At 50.3% G+C, this 13,210-nt stretch overlaps 1 protein-coding gene across 2 annotated transcripts in view; it reads right to left on the bottom strand.

The window, feature by feature from the left end:
- The window catches only part of SLC6A2 (solute carrier family 6 member 2), a 47,071-nt gene that overhangs the window by 18,641 nt on the left and 15,220 nt on the right, over nt 1–13,210 (bottom strand). For both annotated transcript variants that reach the window (XM_013052128.2, XM_013052127.2), the window contains exon 5: nt 2,208–2,346. In XM_013052128.2, coding sequence (XP_012907582.1) covers nt 2,208–2,346 — 139 coding nt within the window. The remainder of the gene's footprint in view (nt 1–2,207; nt 2,347–13,210) is intronic.

Raw genomic sequence — 13,210 nt, 5'->3', positions numbered from 1 at the left:
TCCTTAGCAACCTGGGCCAAATGCCACCTTCTCCATGGTCCTTAGCTCCAAGAGCGAATGCTGATGCAGGATCTCTCACTTTCTTCACCACGACAACTCATGGTAATAAACCCCTTGCATACTAACACAAAACACATGCAAACACGCGGATTGCTAGAGCTAAAATCCAAACTCCACAAGCCAGCTCTGCCTTGACTAGATGCGTCCAATCCGTCTCCTTGTCAAAAAATGGTGGCGATCGGCTAAATTGATTTAAGGACCGTTGAAACATCCAGTTTGTGCTTCAGTTAAAATGCAACCCAAGTACCTGATGAGAAATGACCTCTAAGGGAAGGTCAAAAAATTAAAAAAAAAAAAAAAGCAAGACATAGACTAGTGTGTGTACAGCTTGTGACCATCACTGTTTATGTTGAGGGAGGCATACGTGTCTCTAGATGAAGACTCAAGAAACTAGTCCCACTGGGTGACCCACGCCTGTCTGTAATGCCCAGAAGAGGATAAGCCATGGAAGGACCCTGTCTCATCTATTCCTATGCCACTAGTACTAGCATCAAGCCTTGCACATAGTAGGTGTACACAGACACTAAACGTGTTGCACTGAATTCAAAAGAACACTCAGGGAGGCTCCCCAACTTATGATCCATGCACCTCTTTCCTTTCTTTGTACCTTCCCTCCTTTTCTCATGAATCCTTCACTAAATACTTACCGAAGACCTACTACGTGCAAGGTGCTGGGACGGTAGCAGTCCTCACCTAGTTTTGCCCTATCTCAGAATTGCTCACAGCCCTGGTCTGCAATTTTGGTGGTGGGGTCCTCCTTGGGGCAGACACTGTGTCTTCATCATGCCGAGAGGAAGTTCCATGTCAAGTCTTTCTTGACATACTGGCTGCTGGTCTCCTGCCACTATCTTTTTTCTCAAAGGCATGGCCAAGGACTCTAGGAATACCAGGGATCACCCTGACACAAGCCACTTGTCCCATCATTTGTCCAGTGGGGCTTCTCACAAAGTCACACCTCCCTGATTATGGTAGACTGTTGCCTCGTGACCCCCAGTGAATCTGCACCTGGGTTAGTCCCCACCCACATGGACTCTGGGCTTTACCACAAGATTTATCTTGGCCGTTGGGCCAACAGCAAGCATGACGCAACCATAGACGGGAAGAGCTACTTGCACACTGGGGCTTGTCTGCTTGGAACTGCTCTTGGAACTCAGCCGCCATGCTGTGAGAAGCCCAAGCCATTTGGACAGGTTTTGTGGAAATGACCCAAGACGCTCTGGTTGACGGCTGCAGCTGGGCTCCCAGCCAGCACGAACTACCATCCCTGAGTGTGCGCCATCTTGGACATTCCAGCTCAGCCAGGCCCCCAGATAGGGAGCCAAGCCACATCACATGGAGCAGAAGGCCTATTGGATCTCAGTCAACCCCAGCATCACAAGAGGTAACAAAATGGTTCTTTAATATCACTATGTCTTGGGTATTTTGTTACACGGCAGTAGCTAATCACAGCACTGAAAGAGCATTTCTCAACTACAGCCTCTTGAGGACAATCAAACCCCCCATGGACCCCATAGGGTCCAAATGGGGTTGTTCTGACATTCCTGGGCTCAGAATCAATATGGGTCATGAGATGCGTATACTCTCCCTCGAGGGACCGAATCCAGGGGCAGGGGGAAGTGTCACCCAGGTCAGAATGCAGACTCTGGTGGCCCCGCCCCTCTCCTCCCTGTGCCCCTCCCCCCAGGAAACCTAGACCTTCGCAGTCACTCAGAACTGTGCCAGCTGAAGCACATGGATTTGATAGTGAAGGAAATGGTTATATCCCAGAGAAGGATGCAAATGGGCATCAGATTTTAGACCAGAATTTGTAATTTGTCAAATACATGTCAATAAGTCACTTTAGCTTTTCCCCAAGACCCTTGGGATGTCCCAATCCCCACAAGCTTTGGTAGAGAAGTGTGGAACCCTGCTGCACCCCCTACCCCCGATGTTGGGAGGCCTTGGGCTTTGGGAAGTGAAGGGACTTGTTGCAGGCCTCCCAGTCAGACAATGGCCAAGCTGGGCATGGGGGGTGGGGACGAGGCAAAGCCAGGCTCTATACCTCCACTCCCAACCTGGCTTTTTACCAATTATCTAGTGACAGTTAGACAAAAAAGAACTTCTTTTTCAGGCCAACGTTCCAACTTAAATAGAAACAAAGACATTACCTTTCCTGATGTCTTCACACCTTTCCAGAGGCTGAAAAACAGGATGACCACGACGACCATCAGACAGAGCGACAGCTGCCACTGGGGGAGGCCAATGTCATGGATCCCACTGCTCTCATGCAGGTGCAGGACGCCACGCCTGCCCGGAGGAGAGGGGAGGGGCCGGGGAGATGGTGGCGTCAGGCAGGATGACCGAGGCTGTGGCACCACTGGCCAGTCCCCCCAAGCTCTCACTGATGGAGACTGGCCTTGGGCTGCACCAGCCACTGCCCCGCATTGTGTGGGCCTGTCCTGCACAGCGGTGGCCAGTGCTGGGGATGGGCCTTCCCTGGGTCAACAGATCATCTGTCAAATTCTTCCTGCTCACCTCTGTTTTCAAAACAGTAACACAAATCTCTTGAGTGCCACCAGCATGTTGGTCCTGGGGAGATGGTGGGAAATAACAGGAAAGTTCCGGCCTTTCAAGAACTCACAGCGTGGAGCAGTGGTTCTCAATAGGAGCAATGGGGTAACTCTGAACTTACAACCCGGGGGACAATGCTGTGTTCCTGGCATCTGGAGGATTGTGACCGGTATCATCCTACAACGCACAGGACAGCCTCTAACAGCAAGGAATCATCCAATCCCAAATGTTCACGTTGTTGAGTTTAAACTGTCTAGGGACGAAGATGAGAACAAACGTTCCTTCTCTTTGAGAAGAACCACTAAAGCTAAAGGTAGGCATATCCCGTGCCCTGGCCACTCCATTCCTGGATATTCACTTAACAGGAATGTGTACATATGCTCACCAAAACACATATTCTAGAATGTTCCTAGCAGCATGAATCACGATCACCTCAAACTGAAAAAATACTCAAATACCCATCCACAGTAGAATGGATAAATCATGACACATTCATAAAATGAGATATCATGAAGCAACCAGTTCTCTATGAATGGACCGCGCACACAAAATTCTGTGAGAACTCAAAAGCAAATCCAAAGAAGTTGGTACCTTCTGTCTAATGCCTCTCATATAAACTACAACAGGCAAAACTAACCCCAGGAGTTAGAAGTCAGGAAAGGCAGGTGCTCCCTAGGTGGGGGAGAATGGGAAGGGATGCTATGGGAATTTCTGGGACACTAGTCAGTCACGTTTCTAGATCTGGGCGCTGGTAATATGGCTGCAATCCATCTGTGGCATTCTGGAACCACCCCTCAGTGATATGCACTTCTTTACAATGTGGTGTCCTTCAATAAGAAGTGAGGTGTTTGAAAGTAAGGAAAACAAACAACTACAAGAAAAATGAAGTTGGAGACTACTGGCATTCCTTCTTCGATCAACCATGAAGAAACAATAAATAGAATTGCACAGAAAATGACCAACTGCTAATTAGAATCTAATCTAAGTCATTAGGATCTACCTGAAGGTCAAGTTAGACCAAATGAAAACATAGTAGACCAGGTCCCAGGGGATGGAGGTTCCCTGCCCCCAATTCCACATCTTTATAAGACAAAGAAGGCAAAACTATTTCCATGGAAGAGGGGACAGCTTGGGAAGATGTTCTTCCTGCACCCAGATCATTTGTCCCTCAGTGAGGGTCCTCTGGGAGCAGGTTCATCCTGGGCCTCACCAGCACACGATGCCTTGTGTGTGTGTGTGTGTCGGGGGACTTACATTCTAGCACCAGTGACAGGATTACAAGCACAGTCACAATAAAGTGTGGCCAGGGTTGGGAGCTGAGAGAGCTTCAAGGGTACCCAGAACTCGTCCCTGCCGTCCTCCACTGCACTCCACACTCAGAGGCTACAAACCACCAATACCCTTCAAGGCCTTCTCCAATGTCACCTCCTCTGGGAGGCCTCCATGATCACCCCTGGCATGGATCTTTCAATCCTTTCATTTCCCATGGCTCTTGGTTCATTTCCCAAGCCATGCCTGCTCTTGCCACAGGAAGGCTGGCTGCCTACAAGGCTCTCCCTGGGGTGAGGAGGTGGATGGGCCATCTCTGGGTCCCTGGTGCTAAACCCTGGCCTCACAGGTAGACCTGTTAACTCAGAGAATATTATTGGATCAAGAACAACTGCTTACAACCTTTCTAGCTAAATCCAATAACCCATCTTCTAAAAAATGAGACCCAGGACCCAACCAAGAGGAACCAGGGAGCCCAGAGGGTCAGCCTCCCACAGGCCCTCACTTCTCTCGGCAGCTCCTCCCCCAACCTGGAGGGGTCCTCACCCTTCTGTCCAGGTCCCTTACACTGTCCAGGGCTACTCATGTTAAAAGCTAAAAGTATCTTGATATATTGTCCTTCCCTAGAGGAGTGCTTTAACTCAAAAGGAGGACACACTAGTGGCAAAAGTTTGCACAACCACAGTGGATAAATGGGGGGCGGGGGGGTGTCAATTGTCTTTGTGCCTGTCTGCATCTCTGTCTCTCTTTCCCCTTCTTCCTTCCCTCCTCTTTCGCCTCTACTCCCTCCACTCCCCCCAAAAGAGAAATTCAAGGTATGGAGAATGTCACTTGGAGGCCTAGCAAATTCTTACCCCGCACATTTGAATCAGGCAGAGATCTTTTTAACGAGTCCTGATGTCTGGGCCCTGCTCTCAACCAATTAACTCAGAACCCATGGGGGAATGGGCCTGGGCACCAGCATCTTTTAAATTCCCCAGGAGATTCTCCTGGGCAGCCAAAGCTGAGACCACCCCCCGCCCCCACCCCGCAAAGAGGTCTGTCTAAATTATAGGTTTTCTTTAGAGCAAGCTTGAGTCTTCTAGAAACTGTCTTTACTTTCCTGGCAAAACAAAACTGGCTTTCTGCACCTACGGGGGGGTGGAGGGAAGGCTCAGAGAAGTTCAGAAAATGTGAGCTTGGAATATTTGGTATGCTTGAGTGTCAGAGGGGCCCACAGAATCAGAGGCAGATGGCTGGGCTCGCTGGGACCAGTGCATTAGACCCTGAAGGTGCTGCACTTATGGGGAAAATGCACCGGAGTCTGGAAACTTCGTTAGCTTGTCCTTGGGCAGGAGACTGCATTTGAGGAGGCCACCACTGTCCCTGTGCGTGAACTCACGCATTCATTTATTCATCCCTTCCAAACTGATGTCTATTATTTGCAAGAACCTGAAGGCAAACAGACCGGGGCCCAGAACGGGGGTCAGAGAGACCTGGGCTCCCACCCTGGTCCTGCCGCCAGCGACAGGCGGCCTGAATCTGTCCTCTGATTGTGCAAACTCATTCTGTACATTTGCGGTGAGGCAGGCAGTGTCAGGATCTGGGGACACGGCTGTGGACAAGCAGGTGTTGGCTCCCGCCACATGGAGCTCCCATGGGGCTGGGGGGTGGGCGCAGGAGCTGGTGCAAACATTCCCCACCTTGAGCCCTTTCCCTTCTCAGGAAAGTGCTTCTCATGGGGATGAAATCACAGATGAGACAGTGGCGTCTAGAACTCAGGGAACTCAGGAAATGCTCCACGAATGGTAAGTGTAACTATCATGAGACCGTCCCAGCCTTCAAGGAGTGGCAAAGGAGCTAAGGGGTGCCCCCAAACTGGCTGAGGGAGCTAGCCTTAGGGAGTCAGCAGGCGGCGGCTCCCCTCTGCTGTGGGCATGGCTGGTACCTTCTCTGCTGGGCGTGGGGGAGCAGGTGAGCTGAGAGGAGGGGCAGAGCTGCAGCAGAGGGAGAGAGGGACAGAGGGGGCATGCATGGGCTCAAGAGTCTGTAGACGAGCAAGTGTGAGTGAGTGAGCACAGCTGTGTGACCCACAAAGGCCCACGTACCCCCGCCCCAAACGGCTCCCATCCCTGAGGCCCCCAGGCCAGACGCTGTGGCTTTAAACTCCTCCACATCAGCTGCCCCATGCAATCAGCTTCTGTGTGTGGCCCCCCCCAATCCTGCCTCCTGGTCTGCTACCAACATCCCCACGCTTGCAGCCGTGTCCCAGACCAGACGCACGGTCTCTTCCCCCTGGACTGGTACAGATGTCTCCCCGCCTCCCCACTACCCAGTCTCTCTGCGACCCCTTAATACAGTCTGGGCTGCTATAGAACCATCGGTCAGATGTGTGCTTCTAATCTGTCACTCGCCCAACCCCTGAGTCCTCAAACGGTCCCTATCACCTCCAACAGCTATTGTCCTCGCTGGGGGCAGTTTTGGCCCCGCCTCCCCAGGGGGCAGTTTTGGCCCCGCCTCCCCAGGGCTGCTCCGCAATGTCTGGGTTGTCCCATCTGGAGTGGAGGGAGATGCTGCTCCTGTCTCATGGGCAGAGGCCAGAGATGTTACCAAACATCCCAAGTGCACAGGGAAGCTCTGCCCCAACAGAGAATTTCCTAGCCCGTAATGCTAAAACTGTGGTGGTTATGAAATCCTGGTCCAAAGGATAAAAACAAAAGCCTTGCAGAACCTGAGGCCTTTCCTAATTGTCCCCTGCCTAGCACACCCCCTGTCTCACCACACCCTGCCCTGGGCTCCTGGCCATGGCCAGTCACTGTCATTTCTCCGTCATTTGAAGCTCTTGTTGCTCTGGGGCTTGGAACTTTCTGTTCCCTTTCATCTAGAACACACTTCCTGACCCAATTTGTCTGCCTGGCTAGTGTTAGCTCAAAATGATGCCCTGACAGGCTCTTATCCTATGCTCTGAGAGAAAGACAGAAAGATAGAAGTGGGGGGGGGGGAGAAGGAGGGGGAGAAAGAAGGGGAGGAGGAGGGGAGGAGCAGGGCGAGGGGGAGGAGGAGGAAGAGCTGGGGGAGGGGGAAGAGAAGGAGGAGGAGGAGTTGAACAGAGGGTGGGCCTATCCAAAAAGACAGAGAACCTAGACTAGGTGATGAACCCGCCCAACTCTTCATTCTGCTTTTTCATTGTTTTATGGGCTGAGGGTTGAAGGGTGGCACAAACCATTTGGCCCATTCGACTATTAAAATAGTGATAAAAAGGGGTGCCTGGGTGGCTCAGTGAGTTAAAGCCTTTGTCTTCAGCTCAGGTCATGATCTCAGGGTGCTGGGATCGAGCCCCGCATCGGTTCTCTGCTCAGCGGGGAGCCTGCTTCCTCTCTCTCTCTGCCTGCCTCTCCACCTACTTGTGATCTCTGTCTGTCAAATAAAAAAATAAATAAAATATTGTAAAAAAAAATGATGATAAAAGGGACTGGAGCAACTCTACTTGGTCTGAAATGTGCTAAAATGATGTCAGTGTCCAGCTGGAGGGACAGCGTCCCGTCGGAAGGCCCCCAGTGCATGTGAAGTCCACATTCAGGTTTTCGGGGCTTGTTTAGATATTTGCCAGGGAAAAGGCCAGACTCTTGAGCTGATTCCCAGGAAAGGAAATGTGAACCTAGGCTCTCCCCAGCAGGCCCAAGCCTCAGGGCTTAGCACAAGGAACTGGGGTTTATTATACTTTTCCAGCAGTTTAATGAAAATGAATCATCATAAAGTATATGTTCCAGGCTTTCCGAAGTCAGTGGGCCAAATGGGCATAGTTTCTTCCTTGACATCTGAGCCCGGAGGGTTAGCCCCGGGGGCCCACGGGGACTTCTCTGCCCCACCTGGAACAGGCAGGGGGTAGACATTTTCTGTCTCTCGAGCATGTTCACCAGGAGTGCCCTTTTACAGATAAAGTTAGAGCATCGGGCTTTCTTTTTAGCCGGATGCTTGGCTTCAGGCCTGGGGCCTGGGGAAAGTATCGGTTTTGTTCCCTTGGATGGTGTTTTCAATCCATCAGCCTAAATGAGTGCAAGATGACAACCAAATCGGCCAGCAGGCTCTGGGGAAAGAGAAAAAAAGGACCTGGCCTCCTCAGCGTTGGCACTGGGAGTCCTCGCTGCCTCTCCAGACTGAGATGGGCCAACTCTTACGAAGCAGAAACACTGAGACAAAAGGGCCATGTGCCATTAAAAAAGAAAAAAAAAATCCAGTAGTAGCTCCTGCCTCAGTGACTTCGAGGTGCACAGAAGACAGCTCGAGGTGAGAAAAGTGAGCCTTGGAATTTGAGACAGTGAATTCCCTGAGTTCTAGACGCCACTGTCTCGTGTTTTGTCCGGAGAGACTCCCACACGCACATCCTGAACGGATGGAGGAGGAAGACAGGAGAGCCTTGGCCCAGACCCCATGGGCTGGGATCCCAGCTCTGCCGCTTCCCTAAAAACCTGACCTGGCACCTTCTTATCTGTGAGACGGGTGTAATTTCCACCTCCACAGTGTCTGCAAACCAAGTGGGGCTTGGGTGGGAAGAAAGCCTGGTATGCACTGTGCAGGGAAGCTTGCAGGGGTAGGACCCGGGGGTGAGTCCTGCAGAGCACAGAGCTGCCAAAAGAGTCCCAGAGGCTGCTCCCTACTGCAGGTCTCCTGTCCCCAAGCCCCGCTCATGGAAGAACACCATCTTCCTCCACGGTAACCTGTTCACAGCTGAGCCACGCCTGGAAGAAGTCTAGAGCTGTGGCTGAAGTGATCTGGGTCTCAAAACCCAACTGGCCTCTCTCCCTCCTGCTGGGCCGGGGTGGGGGTGGGGTCTCCACTGGGGCTGACGTGCTGGCCACTTAGACGCACACCGCAGAGGAACCAAATAATGACTAGATTGGAGCCCACCGACACTATCCTTTTCCATTTTAATTTGCAAGGAGGAGGATGGCCAAGAGCAAAAAGAAAAATCATGCCTTTCTCTTCGCACGAGATGGCAATGGGCAGAGCGAGGAGCCGGTGGCCTGTATCTGCAGCATCCTCAGCCCATCCTCCTCAGCTGCCTCCTGGTCCAAACCGCACTCATGAACTACAGGCGCCTAACACCTCCACCCGCAAGCTTCCGGAAGGTTCTGGAATTTTCTGAGGCCCCACTCCTCAGAAGAAGTCCAAAGGAGGTCCTCGATGTCCCATGATAGGACACTGTTGGGATATCAGCCTGAACCGGGGAGAATCTTGCTCTGTCGGAGACAGGAAGGCAGAGTGGCTCTGATATCAGAGGCTCCCCAGGAGCTGTTCATAAGAGTCCCCAGGCCCTGGCTGCACCCAGACCCACGAAATCAGGGCCTCTGGGTGCAAGGTCAAGGCATCTGTGTGTTTTAAAGCTCTCCACGTGGGTTCTGAATCACTGTCCTGGATGGGGAACTTGGCCTTTCCTTCCACTTCGGATGCCAGCTGTAATGTGCATGGCCCTGGCCAAGTCATTTCCTGCGTGGGCCCATTCCCTCATGTGTAGAACAAGAACAATTCCAGACCACAGTGCTCCGGATGAAAAGCCACAGCATGCAACAACGGGGGGCATAATTGAAACCAGACAAATGTGAGTTGTGACTAGGACAACGTTTCTGAATGAAAACGACCATTGATAATGGCGAGAATGCAGAACAAACCCGCGATGAGGAGAATGGCGGGCCGTGGGTTTCACTGACTGGCAAGGTTGGGGCTGGGGTGCACTGAGGGGAAGAGTCACAGAAACCTCATAGGGTGGAGGTGAGGCTTCCACCGAAGTCATGCATACAAGGAAGTCAGCAGAAAGCTGAACGTGTGTGGGGAGCAATGAGCTGTTCATGGGACATTGAGGGAGACAGGAAGGATGTAGCAGCAAGGCTTTGAATCTGATGACCATGATGGTCTCTATCCCCCCAAATTCTGAAACCTATATAGTTTTGCATGTACCAGCTGGAAATCCATAGGAAACACAGAGGGAGGGAGGATGCAGGGCAGGGACGCTTAGCAAATTTGCTGTGAGAACTCATGGAGGGTCAGTTTGGGTCCCGAGCCCCTAATTCTCCTGAGCCCCAGAAGGCAGCAGACTTTCCAGAGGCCCCTTTTAACCAAACCGTATCTCCTTGGCTTCACCGTCCTGAGATCGCAGGGATGGAAACTGGCCCAAAGGGATCCCAGTCTCCAGATAAACGGAACTCACTCCCAGGTCCTTGGGGTAGAGAATCCGTCAGACTGACAGATGCTGGTCCTAGTGTTTTGTCTTTTATGAAGCTATCTTTTCTCATCCTCTGGACCTCAACTGCCCAAGGGGATAGCCACCAGCCTCATGCAGCTCTTTAAAGGTAAGTTGACGAAACTTACATAGCATTTAAAAATGTAACTTTTCAGTCGCACTGGTCACATTTCCACGGCTCCTCTGGCCACAAGTGGCTCCTTCACTGAATTACATAGATAGAGAACTTCTCTAGACCAGGAGTCAGCAAACCACAGCCTCCAAGCCAAATCCAGGCTGTGGCCTGAGAGTTAAAAATGGTTTTTATCTTTTGAAAGGCTAAAAGGAAGCAAAGCAGAATAGGCAAGAGACATAGAAGGCCCTCATAGTCCTAAATATTTGCCATCTGGTCTTTCATAGAACAGTTTGCCACACCTATTCCAGACCACGTACACCCTGAGTGAGATCCCAGTGGCATTTCCCTATCCCACGCCATGGCCTGTAACAGGATTTCCCACCTACCTGCTGACTTTCCTGTCGAGATTGCTAAAGCAGGCCTCCCTCCCAGCCCCCTGCCCAGGAATAAATACGGTCCATGTGCTCCATTCCCAAGAGCCCGCCATGCAAACATTGTCCACTGGGTGGCCTAAGACAGGCCTCAAGACGTAAAAGGATGGATGAGAGGATTACAGGATTCAAGGGAACCACAAGATAAATGTCGACGGTTCTGGATATAAAATAAAATGAAAAAATAATAAAAAATAAAATAACCACCCATGAGTCCATACGGACATAAATGAGTGAATGAGGACACGCAGATCCAACCCACCACGAGCTCTCAGAACCTCATTCCTGCTGGAGTGACCACTATCAAAAAATAAGACGTTACAAGAGCTGGTGAGCCTGGAGACAAGGAAGCCCTTGTGCCCTGCGGGAGGGGACACAAACCGGTGCCGCCACTGTGAGAAACAGTACGGAGACTCCTCAAAAAGTTAAAAACAGGGGTGCCTGGGTGGCTCGGTCGGTGAAGCATCTGGCTTCGGCTTGGGTCATGATTCTGGAGTCCTGGATGGTCTCCCTTTGACCCTCCCTCTGCTCATGCTCTGTCTCTCTCTGTCAAATAAATAAAATCTTTTTTTATAAAAAGCTAAAAATAGAACTATCCTGTGACCCAGCAATTCCACTGCTGGGTACTTATCTGGAGGCAGTGGAAACACTAAGTCAGAAAGATACCTGCAACCCTATGCTCACTGCAGCTCTGTTTATGAGAGTCAAGACATGGAAACAAGACATCCACGGACATGTGAATGTGTAAGAATGATGGAGTGTGTGTGTGTGTGTGTGTGTGTGTGTCCACGTGTGGGGGCAGGGAAAGTCACACATGCATGTGCACGTGCGTGCACACACACACACACACACACACACACGATGGTATCTCTATACACAATATTCAGCCATGAAAAGGAAGGAAATCCTACCATTTGGGACAATGTGGACAGACCTTGAGGGCATTCTGCTAAGTGAAATAAGTCAGGGGGCACCTGAGTGGCTCAGTGGGTTAAAGCCTCTGCCTTCAGCTCAGATCATGATCCCAGGATCCTGGGATCGAGTCCCACATCGGGTTCTCTGCTCAGCGGGGAGCCTGCTTCCCCCTCTCTCTGCCTGCCTCTCTGCCTACTTGTGATCTCTGTCTGTCAAATAAATAAATAAAGTATTTTTTTTTAAAAAGAGAAATAAGTCAGGCAGAGAAAGACAAATGCCATATGATCCCACTTATATGTGGAACCTACATTAAAAAACAAAAAAAACAGGGATGCCTGGATGGCTGAGTCGGTTAAGCTGCTGCCTTCGGCTCAGGTCATGATCCCAGGATTCTGGAATCGAGCCCTGCATCCTGCTCCTTGTCCAACAGGGAGCCTGCTTCTCTCTCTGCCTCTGCCTGCCACTCTGTGTGCTTCTGGTTGCTCTCACTGACAAATAAATAAATAAAATCTTAAAACACACACACACACACACACACACACACACACACAAAACCCCAAACCCATAGATAAAGAAGATGAACTAGTAGTTGCCAGGGGCAAACAGGGTGAGGGGAGTCAAAAGAGACAAAGTTCCAACTCTAAAATAATTAAGTCCTGGGAATGCCACACACAGCCTGGGGAATCCAGTTAACAACACTGTCCTGTAAATTTGAAAGTTGCCAAGAGAGTAGATCTTAACAGGTTCTCATCATAAAGGAAAAAAAAATTGTAATTATGTGTGGTGATGGATGTCCATTGAACTTACTGTAGTCATCGTTTTGCAATGTATACATGTTTCAAATTGCTATACACCTGAAATTCACATAATGTTTTATGTTCATGGTATCTCAAAAAAAAAAGAATTTGTAAGTGATCTAATGAATGAATACAGAGGGGAAAAGGGATAAGTCTTCCTTACAGAAGAATTCCAACCCATTAATCTAGACGGAATGATGGGAATAGAAAAATTGCAATGAGACCAACGCTATCATAACCATCTTTGCTTGCAAGAATCACTGAGGGGTGCTCGAGAATTGTGGGTCGGAGGATGACAAGAAACAAGATATTTGGATAACCTCAAGTGGCTTGGGGAAGACACTTGTGAATGACAAAAGAAATAATGTTGTCTCCACCCAGAAGGGAGCTGGCTGCTCCCATCTTAGCCAAGCAATCACAGTTAACGCCCCTGGTAATGAGAGACTGGCATCACGTACCCCCACGGCGCCCCAGCATGGACCTCTGGGAAGGATGCAGCATCTTCCCTCCAGGATTCTTGTCCAAAATGCCTAAGCTCAGTTGAACCAGGAGAAAACAGCAAACCAGTCTACACGGAGGGCGCCTTTATAGAATCACTGACCGCTACTCTTCACAAGGGTCAAGGTCACAACACTCAAGGAAAAAACCAAAGAATTCCCACAGTCTGGAGACTAAGGGGAAGCAGATCCTGGGCTAGAAAAGGACACGATTGGGAAAACTGATGAATTAAAAAAAAAAAAAGTTCTGTAGCAGATGAATTAACAGTACAGGAACATTCATTTTCTGATTTCACTCCCGGCATTCTGGTTCTATAAGGTGTCAGGTGGGTGGAGGGCATATGAGAGTTTCAGGGGTT

Source organism: Mustela putorius, unplaced genomic scaffold, assembly GCF_011764305.1.
Source record: "Mustela putorius furo isolate JIRA1106 unplaced genomic scaffold, ASM1176430v1.1 tig00000174_pilon_pilon_pilon, whole genome shotgun sequence".
Taxonomy (NCBI): domain Eukaryota; kingdom Metazoa; phylum Chordata; class Mammalia; order Carnivora; family Mustelidae; genus Mustela; species Mustela putorius.
The sequence above is the reverse complement of the archived record's forward strand: the minus strand, read 5'-3'. Positions and strand labels throughout refer to the sequence as shown.